The sequence below is a fragment of the Barbus barbus genome (assembly GCF_936440315.1).
Source record: "Barbus barbus genome assembly, chromosome: 41".
In the NCBI taxonomy this organism is placed as follows: domain Eukaryota; kingdom Metazoa; phylum Chordata; class Actinopteri; order Cypriniformes; family Cyprinidae; genus Barbus; species Barbus barbus.
This window is the reverse complement of record NC_136719.1, coordinates 23,640,088-23,665,418: the sequence shown is the minus strand read 5'-3', so window position 1 is coordinate 23,665,418 and position 25,331 is coordinate 23,640,088. Positions and strand designations below refer to the sequence as shown.

The 25,331-nt window shown below is 36.1% G+C and overlaps 1 protein-coding gene across 3 annotated transcripts; it reads left to right on the top strand.

Annotated features, from left to right (window-relative positions):
• Window positions 1-489: 489 nt before the first annotated feature.
• Window positions 490-15,325, top strand: LOC306860304 (uncharacterized protein). 3 transcript variants are annotated; one of them, XM_079401928.1, is made up of 13 exons: window positions 718-801; window positions 1,101-1,158; window positions 1,981-2,056; window positions 2,691-3,019; window positions 7,477-7,635; window positions 8,336-8,395; window positions 9,223-9,258; window positions 9,509-9,697; window positions 10,402-10,440; window positions 11,847-11,969; window positions 12,054-12,137; window positions 13,204-13,413; window positions 14,172-15,325. In XM_079401928.1, the coding sequence occupies exons 2-13, from the start codon at window positions 1,120-1,122 to the stop codon at window positions 14,235-14,237; spliced, it is 1,410 nt and encodes a 469-aa protein (XP_079258054.1). In that variant the 5' UTR covers window positions 718-801; window positions 1,101-1,119; the 3' UTR covers window positions 14,238-15,325. The 3 variants fall into 3 exon arrangements, with proteins under 3 accessions (XP_079258055.1, XP_079258054.1, XP_079258056.1); XM_079401929.1 differs by lacking the exon at window positions 12,054-12,137 and having other exon boundaries at window positions 490-801; XM_079401930.1 differs by lacking the exon at window positions 12,054-12,137 and having other exon boundaries at window positions 9,515-9,697.
• The last annotated feature ends 10,006 nt before the right edge of the window (window positions 15,326-25,331 follow it).

Here is a 25,331-nt window from a genome sequence, read left to right as displayed (position 1 = left end):
ATGCAAAGCTGAATTTTCAGCATCATTACGTCAGTCTGCAGTGTCACATGATCCTTCAGAAATCATTCTAATATGCTGATTTGCTGCTCAACAAACATTTCTGATTATTAGCAATGTTGAAATCCATTGCTGCTTCATATTTGTGTTGAAACCGGATTTTTTCAGGATTCTTTGATGAATAGAATCTTCAAAAGAACATATTTTGACATCATAACTCCTTCAATTAAGTGTTTTTCATGTTCCTTCCCATGCAATCATTAAATAAATAAAGGCTTAGGCTGGTAAGCCTGATGTCATGTACTCTGTACTCAAGCCCTTGATGGGAGTCATACTGCGCAAATAAACTTTTGCTATATATCCTCTACACACATCCTGTTTGGGCTCAACCACACCTACAAAACAGGCTGTCCCGCGAGAGCTGTTCTCAGATCAGCCTGACGCTCTCTCTGGTTCAGTGCTGTGAGTGAAGCAGTGGATGAGACGTCTGATGCCTTATCTTTGATGTACAGTATGTGATGATCATGTCACCTTTATTTAGGTGGAATAGCTCATCAGTGAGAAACAATAGGACATGATCATGAGTTCATCAGTACTAATAGGTTCACAGGCCAGGTCTCATCAACAGTTTTGTCTCACAAGTATCTTAAGGTAATAAGTTTTGAGCCCCACCCTCTCTTAGGACAGGTATATGTGTACACACACGGGCTGACAGACAGCAGACTGCTGGAGATTACTTTAATCAAGCTTTGGAAACTGTATACTGACTCTAATTGTCATTTTGGGGCACAAGACAGTGGAAAGGTAAATGCAAATATTTTTTTTGTAATTAATTTTAGTATTTTAATTAAATCAGTATATGCAATTGTGTTAGATTTATAGTAATCATAAATAGTATTTGGTATTTATAATTATCAAGCCTGCATGGGATTGAACCTACAGCCTTTACCAAAACAGGTCATGAGGCACCCCACCCTGCAGCGATCTGTAGTGTGTCTTATTAGGACTTGTGATATGGTCAAATTGAACTCTTGTAACAGACTTATGAAAAATTATTTGTGCATATTTTCTTCATATATATGTTTAATAACTATTTTTATTAGTTGCTGACTTGAAGAGACCATGGGAAACGAGCATTCAACTCAGAAGAAACGTCAGAAGGTGATTTTTATTTTTATTTTTTTTATTTGATATTAATATAGCTTTATGCAACATAAATGATTTCCAGTGAAATATACATGAAAAATGTGTAATTTATTTCCCAGCATTTTAGCAACATCACAAATACAGTTGTTAAAAGTACAAATATATTATTTAGCAATAATTTGTAATATTTTGTTGAATTAAGTTGTAGACAATAGTTTTCATTGTATTGCAACTAATTTTATGTCAGCTATGTGTTTGTTTTGAAAGATATTTGTGTATATTCTCCATTCAGAAAAGGCAGATTATAAATGGTTATATATTATGCATTATACATTTATTTAAATGATTATAATTTACCTTTTCCAATTTAATTATGTGATTAAAAACTCACATAATACTTTCTCTGCTGAAGACAACCAGCTTTATGTTTACTAAGACAATTCTGCATATTTATACCAGAGTTATTTTAATTAACTAAACTAAAACCATAAGTCACAAAAAAAAATAATAATAATGTTAAGCTAGTTTCCAAAGCAACATTTTCATTTAATTAAATTGAAATTAATTTAATGGAATTTAATTGAAATAAAATTCAAAATTCAAGAATTCCAGCTGGCACGAAAAAAAAAATTAAATAAGAAAAACTATATAGATATTTTTTTTTTTTTTTAAAGAGACAAAAACACACAACAAAATTACCAAAACTTTAACTGAAATTAAAATGAAAAATACAAAAATAAAAACTAATTCAAAATATGCTCCATAATAGCATCTCAATTAAACTAAAATAAGGTAAAAGAATAACAGATCATGAAACTAACTAGTATCATTCACCAGGCAAATACTGAGAAAAAAGTCCAAAATGGAGAGCTGAATGGACATGCAGTACCAGCTCCAGATGAAACTGAGCCTGGTATGTATATGAAATACAGCACATTTATTCTGTTCATGTGACTAAATGTATCTTCCCTCATAATTTCAACATAAGGATTTACAGGACTTACTTAAAGTTAAACTGGCAGGCATTTACATTGTTTGGATTAACTCAGCAAGTCAACCCACAATCATGAACATGACTCAAAGCTCTGTATAAACTTTGGGTGTTGTAGTCAGATGCATGGTGGATAAAGCAATGTTTAATTTGCATTTTGTGTGCATTGCTAGTTTGTTGTTGCTAACACTTTCACAAAGCCTTATTTCCCATACTCCTTGAATGCAAAATGATATGTATAGAATGCAGATGCATACATTTGTTCATGCACATTTTATGAGAGAATGACAGCTGTACAATGCACGTAGAAATAAGGCCAAAAGCACACTTTATGCAAGTATGCAAACGCATTTGTCTTGTTGAATATTTGTGCTCTTGCATTATTTTGTCCGTAACCTCAAATGTCCTTTGAAATGTCAAGTGTGTATAAGAAGTGGGTGTGTAGTATGATTTATGACTGGTCAAAATTATTATCATATTGATAACTGAAGGCAATAGATATCATTTGTCCCTGTATATTCAATACATAATTTCTTTCTTTTATTTTTTGGTCCAGAGACAAGTAAAAAAGAAGCAGTGGAGCAAAAAAGTGAAACCCCGCCAGCGCCTGTCACAAATAAACCAAAACCACCAGAAAAAGAGGAGGTAGACAGCAGTAAAGCCAACGGACCCGTGCATGTGGAAACGACCCCTGAGCAAAAACCGACAGTCGCAACAGATGCAGAACCACCCCAAAAAGCCCCAAAGCCCAGTGGAGATGAGGTGTCCAACTTCCTTGGTAAAATGTTTAAAAAGAAGAGCGAACCTGTGAAACCTGCAGCAGAAAACAACGATTCAGTTGATGCACCGGCCAAAGCGGTGGATCTGAAAATCGACATGCAGCCTGTAAGTAGAAGTTGCAAAAATTAAAATTTTCTCTCCCTCAGATGTAGATGAATTTGTCATCAGAACAGGAGAAATTTAGCATTACATCACTTACTCACCAATGGTTCCTCAGCAGTGAATGGGTGCCGTCAGAATGAGAGTTCAAACCGCTGATAAAAACATCACAATAATCCACAGGTAATCCACACGACTCCAGTCCATCAGTATCGTCTTGTGACGTCAAAAGCTGCGTGTTTGTAAGAAACAAATCCATCAAGATGGTTTTAACGTAAAACATCAATTAAATGATTTTAAATCGTTGCTCCTCTATCCGTAATAATGCTTTCTTCAGTGGAAAAGTTTTCTTTTCTGAATCAGGAGAGAAATAAGCACAGATTGAGCACAGTTTACAAGCCAAAACAGTCCAAAAAGTCTAAATATGTGGGTGGATTTTGATGTGGATGAACTTCTTCACTGGAGAAAGTGTTATTATGGATTATGAACTCATATGTTGGCCAGAAGCAATGGTTTGAAGTTAAAAAGCCTTAATAATGGATTTGTTTCTTACAAAAATGCAGCCTTTGGCTTCACTAGATGTTAACTGATGGACTGGAGTGGTGTGGATTATTGTGATGTTTTTATCAGCTGTTTGGACTCTCATTCTGACGGCACCCATTCACCGCTGAGGATCCATTGGTGAGCAAGTGATGTAATTCTCCAAATCTGTTCTGGTGAAGGAACAAACTCATCTAAATCTTGGATGGCCTGAGAGTGAATAAGTTTTCAACAAATTTTCATTTCATTTTATTATTGAACTCTTTCCCCAGTCACTAGATTTCTCTGGTAGCCTCATTCACAGTGAAACGTCAATTAATAGTATTAATAATTAATAACATCAAATTAGTAATTAGCTTTGTCAAATTGCACAGCATTTTTGCTATTAGTGTGGACAGAAAAAAAATTATTTGACATTGGAAAAAGTATAATATAAAAAATCTTGAAGCTCATTCATCATAATCTAAGAATGCTTTAGTTTGTTTAGCTGATGGCTATGGATACCTGAAGTTTTCTGCCAAGCATCTACCAGGTAACAACAAATCCAAGTAAATCGGAAAAATGTATTGCACTCTGACTCTGACCAATTTCTCATTCCAAAAGGATAAAGTTAATGCAGACCAAAAGGAAATTCTTGAGCAAGTCGCAGAGAAGATCAAATTGCAATTGGTTGACACCATTCCTGCGCAACCCAAAAGTTCAAGTTATTTGACAAAGAAGTCCTTTAAAACAGATGAGATCCTCCCAGATTTGCAGGCTACACAAGAACCAGTAGCTGCTGCAGAAAAACCAATAACTGAAGAGCCAGTTAAAAGAAAATTCAGTGAGATGCATATAGGACACCTGAAGTCTGAAGATGAAGAGACTGAGGAGGCTGACAAGGCCTTGAAAGAAGACAAAGAACTTATACAACTTGTTGAAAGCATAACTTCAGATGAAAAGGAACAAGCATGTGAGAACAAGCCAAATGGAACCAAACATCTGAGTGAAGAGCTTGCACCTATTTCCAAAAACCTGATGAAAGTAGCTGATGAAGCAGTTGATGGCATTGAGGTCTTGTCTCATTTTGAGGAACCAGTCATTGGAGCTGAAGAGCCATTGCTATTTGCTGAAGAAATTGCAGATATTGTTGAGGAAATCTTGCAGATCACTCAGGAACAAGAAAACCTTGATGCAGAAGAGTCCAGAGAACTTCAAAGGAACAAGTTTAAGGAGTCTTTACTTGCTGCAGAGGAACCATTGACAATATCTTTGGAACTAGCACTGATTGAAATTACGAAGAAGTAATTGATCCTGCTGCTTTCGAGTTCATCCTAGCAGCTAATGGATCGGTGGCTATAAATGAGGGAAGCTGGGAGATCATTGAGGAACCAGTGAACATCTTCGGACATTTAGAAGAACCTGCGCTCATTAAAAGTAAATGTAATTCAGCAGATTCTTCTCAATTGCTTTCCCAGCTGAGGTCCGCGTGCTCTACGGTTTTAGAAGATGCTTCATATAAGGCGTTCAGTGTTGATGTGTGTGCTGATGAAAGCACCGTTCACATTACAATTGTGCTTTGTCTGGATGATCTCACATGTCTGAATTAAGTCAGTTACAATACTCATGATCGTTCGACGAGAGAGCCACAGCATGGACAAACTCACCGCATGCGATTCAATCAAGATTCAAATGTACTAGCTCCTTTCCTCAAGATCCTTATCATCAATTAATGAAAAATTAACATCAGCTATCAGATTTGTTCCTGAAGATGACATAAATGTTTTGTCTCTATTTACTGTACACTACCAGTCAAAAGTTCTAATATGCTAATTTGGTGCTTAATTATTGTCATTTATTATTGGTGCTCAATTATTAATAATGGATTATTATCAATGTTGAAAATTATTTTTGCTGCCTAATATTTGTATGGAAACAATATTTTTTGATGATTATAAAGTTGATCAGCATTTATTTAAAACAAAAAAAAAATCATCTTTGTAACATTATAAATGTCTTTACTGTCAATTTTGATCAATAGTCTGTGTCCTTTCTAATTTTTATTAATTATTATTCATAATATTTAAAATGTTACTTACCCCAAACTTTTGTACACATATATATAAATGTTTAATGGTCTCGACAAAAATATCAAGCTGCAAAAACTTTTCAGCATTGATAATAACAGGAAATTGCATCATAACTATGGAAAATAAGGAAAACATATTTATATTCTTATTAAAGGGGTCATATGATGTTGCTAAAAAGAACTTTATTTTGTGTATTTGGTGTAATGCTGTAATGGTGTTTATGTGGTTTAAGGTTCAAAAAACACATTATTTTCCACATACTGTACATTATTGTTGCTCCTCTATGCCCAGCCTTTCTGAAACGTGCCGATTTTTACAAAGCTCATCGTTCTGAGAAGCTAGGCGTGCTCTGATTGGTCAGCTATCCAGTGCGTTGAGATTGGCCGAATACCTCAAGCGCGTGACGGAAATGTTACACCCTTTACCATATTGTGATGCCATGTCCCAGCGTGATGACACAAAAACAATAAAACCCATTATAAATGAGCCATTTGTTGCATCCAGTGGGGACATAATTACTGATTATAATGACTTATACTGTCTTTTTACGTGTCGCGTTGCATCGCGCCGCGTAAACATTTCCACGTCTGCATTTGTGATCAGAGAAGCGACAAACAACAAGCACTACTCTACACAGCTCAAAACTCACGTTTGCATCGTCAGTGGCAAATTCTTTAAATAAGCAAACAAACATACAGGCTGTACGTCAGAAGTGCCAGACTGTCCTTGCTAAGTTGGAATTGGCCTACTTTATAGAAACAGCCTTTGTGCAAGACAGCATTGCAGGCTACTCTCCCAGGTTCAGGAAATAGTCCTCCGTAAAATGCGCTGCACACACTCCAATATTTGGGTTGAACTGTTCTGGAACAGTGTTGTAAATTAAACTTAACCACTGATTTCTAGTTGTGTCCTCTTTTGGAAGACCAAACAGAGTACTTTCGCTTTCACAACGAAACACAGCGTCTCCACGACATGGCGGCAGCGACAATACTACAGTGAGAATAAAAATCACACCCTCTTTCTTTGCATATACTTGTGGGCGGTGTTATGCAAATCTTCCCACACCGTGACGTAGACATGTAGGGGCGTGTTTAAATGAGCCGTTTTAGGGGGGCGTGGTCGAGTCTTAATTTAAGAATAACTCTTCGGTTTTGAGACTTTAGTCTTTGCAACTTCAGGGATCTTATCTATGCACAAAGAGCTTGTAACACTCCAAAGAGAAAGGAAAACTTGAAATCGCATCATATGACCCCTTTAAAATATAATAATAGTATTTAATATAATATGAAATAATATTTACATTGATTGATAATAAAAATAGGTAATAAAATATAATAATAATATTTAATAAATAAATCTTATCTCTCTCTCTATATATATTAGTTATTCCACACATTTCACTGGTAGTTTAACAGCCTCGAATGTGTTTGTTTTGTCTTTTTCTTGTGTATTTTACATTTGCATGAGATGCAAATAATATCTAACAACTAGTGAAGAGCTCCTGTAACTGTACACCAGTCATCACCAACCAGCTGTTGTGGAGTTACATCTGTCATACGTTCAACATAACTGATTTCCACTAAAATATAACAAGCAAAACACATACTGTATAAACTAAATATGACAGATTTTACCCTCAGATAAAGCACACGCAGACGTTAAGTCCAGCACATTGCTGAATATCAATGAGTGAGGGGGGGGAAACAGGCGCTAATAAAAGGATGATTGTTGCCGCTGGCTCGAGTAGGCAGAGGCATGGATGGAATTGTGCCCCTATTTCAATGCATCTATTGCACATCAGCTGTAAGGGTTGTAACACATTCCCAAGGGCTAATTCTCTGGATTTGTCTATAGGATCCAGTGGACATAAAGAGCAGCGCAGAGCCTGAGCCAGAGCCGGAGCCGAAGGCTGAAGCTCTCGAACCCAGTCCTGTGGAAGCCGCAGAAGAAAACAACCCGCCAGAGGAAGTCAAAGCAGCAGAAAAGACAGTTATGAACTTTTTCAAAACATTTGTAAGTACATTTTAATTGTTTTGTTTCTTTTAATGCTTTTGAATGCAGTTCTAATTCTCTTTCAGATGACAGTGAATTGCACTGAAATGCATGAACTCACTGGTGTTTTAAACTAAGCTACAATGATCAATTTCAATATTATTGAGAAACGTACGCATGCAGTGTTCACAGAATATGATTTATATGCATAACAAGTGTGAATTTGTCTATAGCTGAACAATCTAGACTTGTTGTGCCAGACTACAATGATGCATTTTTACTCCATCATTGTGGTGTTTGTTACACCGCGTCTTTAATCTGTTAAACTCTCTGCTAAATCAATCCTTTGGAATTGCCAGACTGTGGCAGGCTTTTGTTTGCTGCATAATGTGAGCTCACAAGGGAGGCCTGTGCGTTCAGAGTTGTGATAAAGCACGGGAAGGCCTACGCCATCTCCAGAGGACAATGGCTGACTCAATAGCAGAAGCATGTTCAGATCGACCCTCTGCCAGTGAACTCTTTGTGTGCCCATCCGGCCAAACTGTGTCTGGGTTTGACAGACGCCCATTATATTTTTGATATCTCAGTCTTCGATGAGTAGGCTCGGTTTGGAGACATGGAGTACCTGAAGGAGCAGTATATGCTGAAACATGCCACTCTGATGGTGTTTCACAGTCACTCTAATGTTTACGTGTCTCCGTTCTCTTTTCTGCGTCCGAAGGTCACTCCGACCAAAACAAGCAAAGAAGCCAAAGCCACTCCAGATGCTTCAAAAGAACAGGTAATGACACAGCATTACTCATTCATATTCATGAGATATTATATTAGAATTTTTAAGGATTAAAATTGTTGTTATAATATTATTAATATTATTATAATATTATATTATTTAATATTATATATTATAATATAAGTAGTTATGTTTTTTTTTATTTCTGCACAGGATTGTTTTTAATATTTATTATAGGGCTGAATATTTTTAATTCTAGTCAGTTTTTTAGATTACTCCGTAAATTAATTAATTAATTAAGTCAAGAATGCTTCATTAATAAATGTATAAATAAATATAAAATAAATAATTGATGTATGTTTGTATGTAAGTTATATTTATACATTTATGAATAAATATAAAATAACATTTTTATTAACTTATCAATGTATTTAAGCATGTTTTTTATACAAATGTATGATATTTTATGATATTTTTTCAAATGTATGAATAAATGCATATAATAAAATAAACAATATATTTATTTATTATTTTATTAAATTGTTTATCTAAGCATGCATTATTTATAAATATAAGTAAATACATTTATTTATTTGTTTGTTTTTCTAAGGATATTTACCATTTACCATCATTTACCATACCATTTATAAATAGATATAATTTAGAAATAAAAAAATTTATTTATTCATTGATTGTTTTACTTATTTATCTAAGCATGCTTTATTTATTTATACATTTATGAATTTATAATTTTATGCATTTATAGATTTATGTCTAAATAAATAAATAATTCAAGCTTAGATAAAAAAAAAACTCAATATATTATAGTAAGATATATTGATTAAATAATATTTATTGTCCTCATGTTTATTCTTCAGTCACAGAAAGAGACCCCACCAGCAGCATCAACAAATGTGAGCCCTTTCATTTACATCACATATTTTATTGCTTTTATAATATTTCCACCTTTTTGCATCATTTTTATAATCATATTTTCGCAAACACCATAAGTGATACAATAACGCCTCAGGAAAGCTGCTGTAAAAAAGAATTGTGTTTGAGAAGTGCTTTGTTGACAATGAAGCATTATAGCAGAATAAATAAAAATGCATACATACCTGCTGTTTTACGCTTGAAATAAACCAACCTGCACTCTTTTCTAAGGTACAGGAAGTACCCAAGGCACCTCCTCCTCCCCCAGCACCACCTAAGATGGAAAGCAAAGCAGAGCCAGCGGTGAAGAAAGAGGAAACGCCTGCAACAAAAGCAGCTGCAGCAGCTGCAACAAAAGCAGAGGGATCTGCCAAGAGCAAAACTAAAGACAGTGCATTAAGCAAACTCTTCCGTTCAAAGGTAAGCCCAAACCTGACAGCAGTAACAATAAACCATATTAATAAAGCCTTTCTGTCTGGTTCTGGGGAGAGCCTTGGACTCGTATTATACATGTCAAATCTATATGTAGCACATTATAACAGAGTAATGTGAATTTGAGGTGTTGCTAGGCAAGGTGGTGTCAAAAGTTCAGGCGGCAACAAGCAGTGGAGCCAGAGCTAAGACGTCAGGAGGGGTAAATGATAACAAGCACAGCCCTTCTGATATTAACAGAATTGACCCATTACTCAAGACATGCAAATTAATACAAAGAGCTACTGCTGTTTTTCCTTTTGTGTGAGAGAGATGGAATCAGAGGCTCTGGTTATAATACATCATTTCCAAAGGTAGAAAATGTGTTTGCAATGTTTTCCCACACAGGCATAATACATTATGCCATTCAATTAGCGGAAAACTCATTGGAAATAATGAAGGAATCAGTGAAGGTCCATTATGTTGACAGCAGCCATTACCTCATGTCACAACAGCCGCCAATTAAACCATGTGACTCTCCATTCCACCACTTCATAACTGACATCAGATTTCTCCAGCGACCGGAGGCTCTTGTAAGGCTTTTTGTAACCAGTGACTCAGTGTTTGTTCCTGCTAGGATAAACGGCCAGTGTAAAGTGCCATAGGATTTGTAGATTATTGCAAAATTAATTCCAATATGTGCTTGCCTGCAGCCTGTTGTGGTGGAAGAGAAAAAGCCGGTTGAGGTGCAGGTAAATACATTTAGCTGATCAATTGTCTCTTTGCACGGTGGTGGGACTGTCTTCCTAAAGAACATCATTCATCTACATCTTACACTTTTGTACTTGGCACTTTCTATGAACAGGGTATAAAACAGTGTTGCATTACTAACATGTGAAGATTTGATCTAATGTTGCGCTTTCTTTCTTTTTTTACATCTATCAACTTTTACGATTATATAAACGTGTCCAAACTTTGACTGAAACCTTTGTAAGAAAATGAATATTCTAGTTTTGGTTGTATTCATCAAAATCGGCCATCCAAGCTTGTTACCAAAATAAGTTTATGGGACATATAATTTTATCAGTATAACTATAAACCAACATTTGGCCCCAAAATATATTTTAAAAAGATTTAGGCTTTTCAAATATAAATATATCTCAAAATATACAAAAATGTATATTTGCTATAATATGTTTCACAATATATTTATGTAAATATATTTTCCACCAATATATTTTTGGGCCATTTTTGTATGTTTTTGAAAATGTACATTTTAAATATAAAAAAATACACAAAAAAATGACAAAAAATATATTTGCTAAAATATGTTTCAAAATACATTTATGTAAATATATTTCCCACCAATATATTTTTGGGCCATTTTTTTGTATATTTTTGAAAATATATTTATACATTTAAAATATACACAAAAAAAGGACAATATATATATTTGCTAAAATATGCTTCAAAATACATTTATGTAAATATATTTTCTACCCATATATTTTTGGCCATTTTTGTTCATTTATTTTATATTTTAAATGTATAAATATATTTATAGAAAGCCTATTTTATCTATATTTCAGTCCAAAAAATTGCATTCACGTCACACTTGAAGAAAAACTTGATTTGTTGTCTATAACGTGCATGTGCGAACATATACCACATCAAATAAAAATCAGTGAGGAACATAATTTAAAGTGCTCCAAAAAATGCAATATTGCAAAATATTAAACATTCATTAAATCATTATAAATCTATTTTTGATCACCAGGAGGCCATCCATATTTGTATTTAGCCTAAATGTAGGCTACTGTAAGACTGGGAATCTATTTTCTTTCCCCTGAAATACATTTAGAAATATATTTTAGTATATGAAGGTTGAAACTATTATATTCAATTTGTTTTCTTTTCTTTTCATTTTGTACCCTAATGTTGGAATGTGCCAAAAGAAAAAGAGTTTTGGACACATCAATTCAATCTGAAGGAAAGAAAACCAGTAGTCAGATGTTAAGTTGATCTGTTTTAGTCTCTCTGCTAATGATTCAGTCGTAAGCTTTCACACAACCAGTTGACCGTCTTCTTGAATCCTCTCACTCTTCTTTCATTTGCTGTGTATTAAACAGTCTTCTCTGATCTTGCTCTGACACATCAGGTCGACGCGTCTAAGAGCAGCACTCTCGAGGCCGCCGCTAAACCTGAAGAACCTCCAGTGCCAAAAGCAGAGGAGAAGAAACTAGAGAAGAAATCTACTTTTGGAAACATGTTCAAACCCAAGGTAAAGGCGGGATGCGTGGAGTGCAGGTGTGTGAGTGTATCAGATGTGTTTGTGCATGCAGTAACAGCTGTGTGTGAATTCGAGGTTGTGCTCGGCCAGGTGAGCAGCAGGATCCAGGCCGCGGCGTCCAGCGCTGCCGCCAGCATCTCCCTCATGACTGCTGCAGCGGTAAACGCAGCTAGATCAGGCCCCCCTGCATTAACCACACTGACTCGTTTCACTGTTCTCTGACAATACAAGAGTCAAAGCACAGTAGCACAGTTATTAATCAACTTAATATTTCAGCAGTGTAATATGGCCTTTGTTTTCTGAATAATTCATTTCTATAAAAATATTTCGTAAAAAAAGTAGTTGTTTCAACTTCAAATAATTTGTTACCCCCGCTCCCTTAAAATTGTTAGTTTAGGCAACTCAAATTTTCCAGTTGTCCCTTAAATTAACATCGAGTAACTTAAAATTTCAAGTTAACTAAACTAAAACATTTAAGTCAGCGGGGTAACAAATTATTGAAAAAAAATTTTGAAACAATTTTTTTACAGTGTATACTTCTTATATTCTTATATTTCATATTTTCCTTTAAACTCCCTTTCTTTATTCTCTTTTCTTTTGTCTTTCTTTCAAAATTTCAAAACTTTCAACATTCAAACTCCCTTCCTTCATTCCTTACATCCTTCCTTTTTCTTTCTTTCTTTCTTTCTTCAGTTCATTTGAGATGCGGGTTAATTTATTTGTTCACTTTTTACTTTATTTGATTACTACTTGTACTTTTTGTGACTTCCTTAATATATTAATATATTAAGTGTGTGTATGTGTGTGTATACACTACCATTCAAAAGTTTGGGGACAAAATATTATACTGGTTTTAAAAGGAGTCTCTTATGCTTTACTTGATCAACATTGTTGTAAAATTATGAAATATGATTACATTTTAAAACAACTTAAATCATTCTAATATCCTTATGTGGTGCTAAAATAACATCTTTAATTATTTGCAATGTTGAAAACAGTTCTACAACGTTTTTAGGATTATTTGACAAATTGAAAGTTTAAAAGAACATAATATTATAAATGCCAATACTTTCACTTTTGAATAGTTTAATGCGCTCTTACTGAATAAAAGCTTTACCTTACTCACTCCAAACTTTTGAATAAGTGTACAAAATCTCAAATATAATGTGCACAAGAATAAAAAAAAATAATCTCATTAACCACCGTTCGTTTCTCTCAACACAAGGCACCAGCGCCCAAGAAGGAGACTCCAGCTGCTCCTCCCGTGGCAGAAGCCGCTCCACCCGTGAAGGCCAAAGAGGAGCCGAAACCCGCCGCTCCTGCAACGCAAGCGGCCCCGGACAACAAGTCAGCCGACAGCACAGAGAACGCCTCGCCCAACATGCCCCGCAAGCTGGAGAAGAGAAACTCCCTCCAGCTGTTCTTCAAAACCCTGGTTAAGTAGAAACCCTGAGATTCTCCAGGGCTAGGTTTCCACCCACACAACTGTGTGAGCATTCGCAATCGGTGTAGTTTAACTCTTCAGTAGTTTGCCAGTTAAATGCTGTCGAGAAACGTTTTGTAATTCTGTCCGACATCTAACCATCCTGATTATTTCGGTATTGCTGGCTATTAATCTTAAAACTGTGATCTTTGAGGTGAGGAATTAAAATGCAAAAATCAATATTATTAGTGTATGACCACTAGATGGCCTCAATTACCAAGCTATCTTCGATCAATTCCACAGCAGCTTGTTTGTGTTGCATTTTAATAAATGGTTTAATGAAATGTAAGATTTTAAATTATTTAATTAAATTGGATGTAATTTTTTTATTGCATGAAATCTAATAATATTGCACAAAATCTCATCATCTAAATATGTAATTCTAATCTTTGTCGCAATATATAACGTCTTCATAAATTAAAAATACTTTTTGTCATGTAATATAAATATAACCCACAATATGGTTATTTCAAGCAGGATCCCTGTCAATTATCTCGGACAAAAGTGTGATGACAACTAAATGATCACAGATAATAAAAAAACACAAATTCACCAAAGCTGCGCTTTAAAGACGTGTTGGAGCAAGATCCGACCCAGTTGTCAGACGGGTTTTGCTTCAGGCACCCTTACGGACGAGCAGTCAAAAACACACACTTTCTTGCTAAGTTAGGATCACTAATGTTGCGTTATGCGTTTGGTGTGTCTCACAGGGCCAAAAACGCCATTCTGATGCCGGAGTGCAAACGGACCCTGTGGCACCCGAGAAGGCCAAATAAAACCCTGCCTTTGTTTTGATCACTCACCTGTGCCAAAACCATTGGCAGTCATGCGCATACAAACATATTTACCAAAGTTGGGAGGTATTATGCTAACTTGCAAGGCCCAAATTTGAAGTAACTATCAAATAATAATTTGAATCCCCATGCATTTAGTGAGAGCAGAAGTAAGTGTAACGATTTCCCTGTTAAGCAAGTGCTACATGTGTTTATGACCGGAGGGAGGAACTTGTGTTGTTTTTCGCAGAGAAATGTGTCAGAGTTGCGTGGTTTGGTATGAGATGGAAAAGTGAAAGTGAAAATGTAATCCTGCATTTAAGATAAACTCCCTTTTTATGTGCATGTTAAAATGTAAAATGTGTTAATTATACTAACACTACTCGTATTGCATCGCAATTTACATGCATTGCACATTAAAGCCGTTGCATTAAGATGCCTTTTCACTGGGACAAAGCAAACATCATGCGCGTTTGCATGTGAAAATAATTTATTTATGTAAGCATACACTATCTGATTGTGAATACAATGACCTGTCGTCTGCTTATTTCAATCACTGAAACCTACAAAGCCAATTTGAATTCCACTTAAAGTGCAATCAAATTCAGCAGCACCATATATTATTCCAATTTATTTGGTTAAATTCAAACGCAAAAAAAACCCCAAAAACTTTTTGTTTTAATTTCCAAGATTGTTTATTAATCATAACTTACTAACTAAACCACAATGCAATTATTGTCTTTTTATTTTGTTTGGCCGTCCAGTTCTGACCAGGGGAGACTAAAAAGATATTAAGCTATTTAAATGTTTTATTTTATTTTTTATTTTCCAAACATATCAGTTGTTATTAGAACAGTATGGAATAAATATGTGGTATACAATTATGCTATATACAATGTACATTCAACCCTGCTGCAGTCGCATGTGTTTTATGATTTTCTTCCTAATTGTCTATACATTTGTAAAGAGTAGATGGGCCTAATTCAGAATTCAGACTATATCCATGAATCTTAGACTTTCTGTATCTCCTTTGTTGCATTTGTGTCTTTTAACCAATTTATAAAAATAAAAGAATCATTTTTCTCCTCTGTAAAATTACTCGTTCTGTATTTACAACATGAAGACATAGATTTAAAAAATATAATTTTTCATTTTTCTGGGAAAAAAGTGTTTGCATTTTTCCACAGGGCTATATATATATATATATTTATTTTAATTTTTTTATTTATATATGTTTTATTATTATGTAATTATGATTTAGTTTACAGCTAATTTCTAAGTCTGATATTTCCAAAGAAGGCGTGTGTCAGGACCGCCTACAGGGCAGCAAAAATTTGGAAAACAATTAACATGTGACAAAAGATGCATGGCATTCATAGAAACTTATTGTGAGTGCAGTGTGCTCTGCATACTGGTGTGTTCCCGCGCAGGCACACCGTCCCAGCTGTGTGTGTGTGAGAGAGGTCATGGGTTTGGGGCTGGAGAGGGGTTTGCTGGAAGACCCTTGTCAGCACTAGTCAAGTTCAAGTTCAAGTTTATTTGTATAGCGCTTTTTACGATACAAACCATTGCAAAGCAGCTCTACAGGAAATTAAGTTTCCACAATATATTTATATATTGCAGAACCTTAATACTATATTTAACTTATGGCAAAATTTGGTAATTCTGTATGTTGTCTGAGCGTTGGCATCCTCTGAGGTCCTCTGAGGGGTTAGCATTATCTTTTCTCAGGTGTTCGGTCATTTCAGATCATTTAAGGGTTGGATCCAGACTGAAGCTTCTGTAATTCCTAGTTACCACGGGATGTTAATCCTGTTGCAGAAACAGAGAAACAAATAGAGACATAATTAGCGTAGCTGCTGTTCCATCTAAGCAAAAATGATTTGTTCAACCCAAGCTAAAGAATAATAATAATGTACATTTGATCAGATATAACTTCAGTACACGATTATAAGATGCATTATGTGAATGCTTGGCTAAAGAGATGTGTCTTTAATCTAGATTTAAACAGATAGAGTGTGTCTGAACCCCAAACGTTATCAGGAAGGCTATTCCAGAGTTTGGGAGCCAAATGTGAAAAAGCTTTACCTCCTTTAGTGGACTTTGCTATCCTAGATACTACCAAAAATCCAGAGTTTTGCGACCTTAGGGAGCAGGTTGGGTAGACAAGTTAGGTACGCAGGAGCTAAACCATTTAGGGCCTTATAGGCAAGTAATAATATTTTGTAAATGATACGGAACTTAATAGGTAGCCAGTGCAGAGACTGTAAAATTGCGGTAATATGATCATATTTTCTTGACCTGGTAACAACCCCGCTGCATTTTGGACTATCTGTAGCTTGTTTACTGAAGATGCAGGACAACCACCTAGCAGTGCATTACAATAGTCCAGTCTAGAGGTCATGAATGCATGAACTAGCTTTTCAGCATCAGAAACAGGTAGCATGTTTCGAAGCTTGGCAATGTTTCTAAGATGGAAGAATGCTGTTTTTGTAACATGGGAAATATGACAAAGGACAAGTTGCTGTCTAATATAACACCCAGATTTTTGACTTTAGAGGACGTAACAGTACATCCGTCTAGTTGAAAATTGTAATCCAAGAGATTCTGTGTACTGTTTTTTGGTCCAATAAGTAATATCTCTGTCTTATCTGAATTTAATAGGAGGAAATTATTGGTCATCCAATCTTTTACATTTTTTACACAATCTATTAAATTAGTTTAGAAGTTTCATCTGGTCTTGTTGAGATATATAGTTGAGTATCATCAGCATAACAATGAATACTAATCCCGTATTTTCTAATAATATTACCAAGAGGCAACATGTATATTGAAAATAGTAGAGGACCTAGGACAGATCCTTGTGGTACTCCACACTTTACTGGTGATAATTGAGATGATTCCCCATTTAAATGAACAAAGTGGTAGCGATCGGACAGGTAGGATCTAAACCATCTTAAAGCCTGCCCTTGAATACCAGTATAGTTTTGTAATCGATCTATGAGTGTGTCATGGTCTATAGTGTCGAACGTAGCACTAAGATCAAGTAATACTAGCAACGAGATGCAGCCTTGGTCTGAAGCAAGAAGCAAGTAATTTGTCATTTTAACAAGTGCAGTTTCTGTACTATGGTGAGGCCTGAAACCTGACTGAAATTCTTCATAGAGATAATTTTTTTGCAAGAAGGAGCACAATTGAGCAGACACAACTTTTTCTAAAATTTTTGACAAAAACAGAAGATTTGAAATGGGTCTGTAATTTGCCAGTTCATTAGAATCTAGTTGTGGTTTCTTAATAAGAGGCTTAATAACCACCAGCTTGAATGGTTTTGGGACGTGGCCTAAAGATAACGATGAGTTAATAATATTGAGAAGTGGTTCTTCTTTCAGTAGTTTAGTGGGTGCAGGATGTAATAAACATGTTGTTAGTTTAGATGCACTGATAAGTTTATTTAGCTCTTCCTGTCCTATAGTTGTAAAGCACTGCAGTTTTTCTTTGGGTGCGATGAATGAAGCTGAAATACTAGACGCAGTAGAATCTACATTTGTTATTGTATTTCTGATGTTATCTATTTTATCAGTAAACAAATTCATAAAGTCATTACTATTAAACTGTGAGGGAATATTTAGATCGGGTGGCGTGTGTTTATTTGTTCATCTAGCCACTGTGCTAAATAAGAACCTTGGATTGTTTTGGTTATTATCTATGAGTTTGTGGATATGCTCTGCCCTGGTAGCTTTTAGAGCCTGTTTATAGCTGGACATACTGTTTTTCCACGCAATTCTAAAAACTTATAAGTTATTTTTTTTCCATTTGCGCTCAAGATTATGAGTTTCTTTCTTGAGAGAATGGGTATAACTGTTGTACCATGGCACAGTACGTTTTTCTCTAACCTTTTTCAATTTGAGGGGGGCAACAGCTTCTAACGTATTAGAGAAGATAGTGCCCATGTTGCTAGTCATTTCGTCTAGTTCATGTGTATTTATGGGTACACAGAGCAGTTGAGATAATTCAGGCAGGTTATTTGTGAATCTGTCTTTGGTGGCTGGAACAATAGTTCTGCCCGGACGATAACGCGGAGCCATATAACTAATATCAGTAATATGCAGCATGCATGATACAAAGAAATGATCAGTAACATCATCACTTTGAGGCACGATATCTATATCGGTAAGATCACTTCCATGCGATATAATTAAATCTAGCGTATGATTAAAACGATGAGTGGGCCCGGTGATGTTTTGCTTGACTCCAAAAGAGTTTATTAGGTCAGTAAACGCAAGTCCTAACGCATCATTTGTATTATCAACGTGAATGTTAAAATCTCCGACAATTAGCACTTTATCAACATTAATTAATAGATCTGAGAGGAAATCTGCAAATTCTTTTAGGAAATCCGTATATGGCCTTGGCCATCCAGTTATTAACAAAGAGCAGTTTCTGTTCTTTACACCATGACAATAACCAGGCTCAGTTGGGGGGGCAGTTCAAACAAACCAGCAGTTCAATTCCAACTGCAGCAAAGTCAGATTGTAAGAGCTCAACTGGTTCCAGTGGTCTTTCCCAATGGCTGTCTAAGTGGAGGGATCCTCACTGGGGATCTGTGTCTGGCGCTCATCTCGGTGTCCTGGTCTCCGCTGATGTTCAGGGCTGTAGAGCTCTGGGTGCTGATCCACCATCTGATCTGGATACGGACTGGGTGCTGCATTCTAAACTGGATCGGGTGGCTGCGGTGACTGGGATATGTCCCTGGTGCTCATCCAGGTGTCCGGCCTCCGCCGACGATCAGGGCCACATACATCATCTCCCGGCGCCGATCCACCATCTGATCCGGACACGGACTGAGAAACAGAATAGAAACAGACAAATATCAGCGTAGATGCCATTCTTCTTATGATGTAACGAGTACATCATGTGTTATGGGGTGTGTTCCCGGTTCCGATTGGTCTAATTAATGCAGCCTAAAAATCCTTTAACGTATTTGAATAATATAAATGTATTAGTGTATTATGTGTAAGCCAGGTTAAAGAAATGTGTCTTTAATCTAGATTTAAACTGACAGAGTGTGTCTGCCTCCCGAACAGTATTAGGTAGATTGTTCCAGAGTTTGGGTGCTAAATAGGAAAGGGATTCTGCCGCCCGCCGTCGATTTTGATATTCTAGGTATTATCAAATGGCCAGAGTTTTGAGAATGCAGCAGACGTGGAGGACTATAATGTGATAAGAGCTCGCTCAAGTACTGAGGAGCTAAGCCATTCAGGGCTTTATAAGTAATTAACAAGATATTAAAATCTATACGATGTTTGATGGGGAGCCAATGCAGTGTTGACAGAACCGGGCTAATATGGTCGTACTTCCTGGTTCTAGTAAGGACTCTAGCTGCTGCATTTTGGACCAACTGTAATTTGTTGATCAAGCGTGCAGAACAACCACCCAATAAAGCATTACAATAGTCTAACTTTGAGGTCATAAACACATTAATTAGTATTTCTGCATTTGACCTTGAGAGCATAGGTCACAATTTAGATATGTTTTTGAGATGGAAAAACAGAATTTTACAGATGCTAGAAAAATGGCTTTCATATGAAAGATTGCTATCAAACAGCACACCTAGATTCCTAACTGATGACGAAGAATTGACAGAGCAGCCGTCAAGTGTTAGACAGTGTTCTAGGTTATTACATGTGGGGTTTTTAGGTCTGATAATTAACACCTCTGTTTTTTTCAGAATTTAGCAGTAAGAAGTTACTCATCATCCAGTTTTTTATATCGACTATGCATTCCGTTAGTTTCTCAATTTGGTGTGTTTCACTGGGCCACGAAGAAATATAGAGCTGAGTATCATCAGCATAACAGTGAAAGCTAACACCATGTCTTCTGATAATATCTCCCAAGGGTAACATGTCAAGCGTGAAAAGTAACGGCCCTAGTACTGAGCCTTGAGGTACTCCGTACTGCACTTGTGACCGATATGATACCTCTTCATTCACTGCTACTAACTGATGGCGTTCAGATAAGTACGATTTGAACCATGCTAAATGCACTTCCATTAATGCCTACAAAGTGTTCTAGTCTATTTAAAAGAATGTTGTGGTCGATAGTGTCGAACGCAGCGCTAAGATCCAGTAGAACTAATAAAGAGATACAACCACGATCAGATGATAGAAGCAGGTCATTTATACTGAGAGCAGTCTCAGTACTATGATACGGTCTAAATCCTGACTGGAATTCCTCACAAATACTATTTTTCTCTAACAAGGAATATAATTGCGAGGATACTACCTTTTCTAGTATCTTTGACAGAAAAGGGAGATTTGAAATTAGTCTGTAATTAACTAAATCTTTGAGGTCAAGTTGTGTTTTTTTTTAATGAGAGGCTTAATAACAGCCAATTTGAAGGTTTTGGGGACATATCAGTGATGAATTAATAATAGCCAATAGAGGATTTATGACTTCTTGAAGCAGCTCTTTTAGTAGTTTGGATGGAATAGGGTCTAACATACATGTTGTTGGTTTAGATGATTTAACAAATTTTTACTAATGTGTGTCACAGCCGACAGACAGAGAGATCAGAGTCTGGATCAGATTCCTAGAGCCTCAGGAAGCCGAGACCTTCCCAGAGTCTTAATTCTTCATTATTCTTCCTTCCTTATTCTTCTTTCATAAATATTTATAAACCCCCAAATTTGGGGTTGGTAAGATTTTTTTTTATTGATTTTTTTTTTCTGCTCACAAAAGCTGCATTTATTTCATTAAAATACAATAAAAACAGTAATATTGTGAAATATTATTACAATTTAAATGAACAGTTTTCCACTGTAATATGCTTTAAAATGTAATTTATTCCTGTGATGCAAAGCTTATTTTTCAGCATTGTTACTCCAGTCTTCAGTGTCACATGATCCTTCAGAACTCATTCTAATATGCTGATTCGCTGCTCAAGAAGCATCTAGACACATTCTCTCACAGATATATGCATTCTTGGAAAGAAAACGAAGCTACGTTGGCTATAGAGTTCCAGCATTTAGGGAAGTGCTCGAGGAGGATTTGTTAGGTGTGCTACCTTCAAGTATTTGTATATTAAAGAGAGCTGCTGACAGAGGGAGGCTGAACAGAGCTGCTATTGTCCTGCAGACTCATGGCCGCTCTCATATCTCTCATGATGAAGGCTTCTCTGAGAGATGTGATATCTCTGAGACCCTCACGCTAACCTCACGTGAGGCCTGCTGACCCTTAAAGACACAGTTCAACATGAAATGAACAGTGTGCCATCCTTTACTCTACCTCATAACTTTTAAAACTCATATGAAAGATAGTCATACGTGTTTGGAAGAACATGAGAGTGAGCGTAGAATTTAGTAAGGATGCTAAGGACGTGTCCCTATCAATAGCCAGCAACTACTAAATTGTCCCTAGTAATAATTTTGATCAAACAATTAAATAAATGTATATGTAACCACTGTTGTTGTAATTTTCTGCTGCATCTGAAATACTACTATTGATATTGATATTGCCTGAGAAGTTACAAATATGCTAGAAAATGCATGCTTTCAAAGACATACATTTAATTCATGTGTGGAGTAAGAACATAGGTAGCCGAAGTGTTTAAAACATACAGGATGTGCACAGTTCAGTGGAATGATAAAGTTTACCCTCTTTAACTTTGTTGTTAAACTGAACGTAAAAAGCAAACTGTTAGCTGAAATATCCACAAAAAAGGTTGTTTCCCCACAATGTCAAAATCAAACCTTCACCCTATAGCTGTCTTGTGTTCATCTGCTTCTTCCATTTGCTCTTTTTACATTGACTATCACTCTATATAGACTAATACCACCAGAAAAAAATCAAATTTTTATTACAATATAAACTGATAAATTTAACATTCACTTCAATTGTATGGATGCTTTCAACTTATTTCCTATCAAACTGTCACCAACTGAATTGCAGTGGTCAAACTTAGTGAATGAATCTACAAACTCAATCATAATGCACAATGTTTCCATCTAACATGCATTTTTGAGGTGCAGATCGTCATATTAATGGAGTGTTTTCATCATATTAATGGAGGGTTTTGGCCACTTCCTTAGCTGGTCAGGCTGGGAGACCAGCTAAAACCAGCTACTTCCATCTTAAACCAGCTAAGACCAGCCAAGCAGCTTAGGCTGGTTTTAGCTGGTTTATTCATTCAGTTATCTTTGAAATGGAAATATGGATATCATATTTGTAAACATCATACTCTTTTCACTTTTTTAGTTAATGTCATTAAACTAGCGAGCTAAGCCAGTAGTAGCCTACTGAAAGTACAAACATGGCTGAAAATGTGAAATGTGGAGGAACAGACAAACCGATTCAATTGAGTGAGTCATTTACGCTAGAACCGATCCAACTTATTCAAACTCGTGACTTTGATCATTCAGTTCAAGTGATTCACTAGCAAAAAACTGATCAAAAGAGCCATTCATTTTCGAATTTCGACATGTCTTGTAATGATTTTAAAAAGCACGTATAGTGATGGGTGAAACAAAGCTTTTCGAAACTCTGAATCAACCACTGTTCACATATTGTGAATTATTTGACTGAGATCAGGACTTCGGAGCGCGTGTCGTAAATCTTTTGATTCAGATCAGAACTTCAGATTGAGCGGGTTCACGAGTCATTTTGCGAGTTGAAAGATTTGTGAATAATGCTCCGAAGTCCCGATCTGAAATGATGGTTCGTGAATCACTATTCAAATTGGGGCTTCAGAGCGTGGATCGCGAAACATTTGATTTAGTTCGAAAGTTTGGAGCGAGTTCCCATATTACTTTTAGAACTTCGAAGTGCAGGGCGTGAATCATTTGATTTAAGATCGAAATACACTAAACTGTCCCAGATGAAAGATTGGCATTGTGAAACAATCGTGGTGATTTCTGTGATCATGGCTCCTAATCGGTGGTCCTGTGAGTCAGGCTCAAACAAGGCCGTTGTCACACTCTTGTGACCAAAGATCCTTTGAGAAAAGATCTGAGCCCACAATCATTTTCTGACAGTGTCAGATTAGTCTCGCGTAGCGAGAATAGATGGCAGCTTTCATTGGCCAAAGCTCACCCAAGAGGCCGTTTGACCGACATGTCAAACAACCAATCACAGTTAATTTCGTTCAGCGTCACGTTTCGGGGCGTAGAAATGTCGCCACTATAGAGTGGTGGAACTATGATGTTACTTTGTAGGAGAAAACCTGGAAGCGAGTTAGCATTTTAGCATTTCCGGTTCCATCGTCCCAGAGTCAATGGGTTTTTTGAATGGGATTTTGGTTAAATCCCTTAAATAAGGTCTGTGGTTCACACAAGCTCAAGATACTTTCACTTTTTATTCTACGACATAAAACACCAGTTACAACACACTCGTGATTTTTTTTAAGCTGTTATGTTTCTTAAAAAAGACGGTTGCTAACAAGTTGCTAAATGGGACTACAGGCGCTGTCGGAGACATGCAACGTCATCACACCGAACAGTTTATCAATTTACAGTATTTTCCAGTTGTAGTATAATTTGTAATACAATTAATTTTAGAATAACCAACGAATAGTTTCTTGCATTTTATATTGTTGTTCGACAATGTTTTTTTGTTTTTGTGTTTGTTTTGTTTTTTGCCCGAAATGCGACACATGTCTTCGGAGGGAAGATGCTCGTTTTATCGCTTATTACTGATGCGGAGACTCTTGGATCTTATCATAAGGTAAACTCATATTACTATTATTACATGTAAACGCCACATTTACCGGCTTTACGTGGTGAAAGTGAAACTTTAATGATGCACAGTGCTTAAAGCCACTTTAAAATTAAATGTTTACGGCCACATGAAACTGTTAGAAAGCATATAGCTTGAGGATTTCCTAGAAGCAAGGATAAAATAACATTTTGTGTACCCACCCTAACAAAATGAGAGCTGAAATATGGTACTTCGTTCACTAAAATAAGTTTAATCTTACCATATCCAAAAACTTGCTCACGCTGCTGTTATTTAAAAGATTAAATACGCGGGGATACGTTTTTAATTAAAATATTCATATTAATCAAGGATGTATTGACTTTTAATGCACCTTATCTTGAAATGTACAGAAATACGTGGTTCTAAATGTCCTTAAATTAAGATTATTTCATTTATTCACTATACTATTTATTACTACTGTCTCATTTCAGTTTTATTTTGGCTCTAGTTTTGTATTTATTCCAGTTTATATGAAAAGGTTCATGTAGCGTGGATTAAAATTCATATACGGAGTAAATAGGTTTTACTGAACACGGTAAAAATAAGTTTGAATAAGTATGGTGCTGGTAACGTTGAAGGTGCGCGACCGTGGTGCAGTAGTTTGTTTATAGCCTAAGTTTAGCTTTTTAGTTCTGGCGCTTTTATTTAGGCTTTAAAATTCGTCAAAGCTATATTTTTTTGTGAAGATTATCTTGATGGACAAAACGTGTAAGTTTCATGAACTATGACTGAACACAGAGTTCATTTTTTGCTATAATCCAAAAGCCTATGGAAAAATCCTATTAGCTTTTTGTCGAGGGAACCAGTTTCATGCTAACAGCGATCAGCATACAAAGTGATGTCATAGTTCCCCCACTCTATAACCGGTGTGTAAAACTCTCTGACGTATTTTAAAGATTCTATGCCGCAAACTTAAAATTTTTCACATACTTTTGAGAATCCGGCGTTTAGTTGATCCTGATAAGCGCTCATCGTCACAGTTTAAACACGACGGCTTTTTTCTTTCGTGAGGGGGTTTGGCATCAAGGCATCTTTGTTAAAGTGAAGTGACATTCAGCCAAGTATGGTGACCCATACTCGGAATTCGTGCTCTGCATTTAACCCATCCAACGTGCACACACACAGCAGTGAACACACACACACCGTAAAGAACGCAACACACACGTCTCCCAGAAATCCTGTATAATTCAACCAATCAGATGACGACTTCGAAAATCCTAAAGTGTTTCCAGCTAAGTGTGCCAAATAGTCTGAGGCTGAGAGTCAGATATTCAGCATGATCATTGCACAGTGTGTTTGCTGCAACGACCCACATTTACTGACCAGCCAATAAAAATGCGACATGAA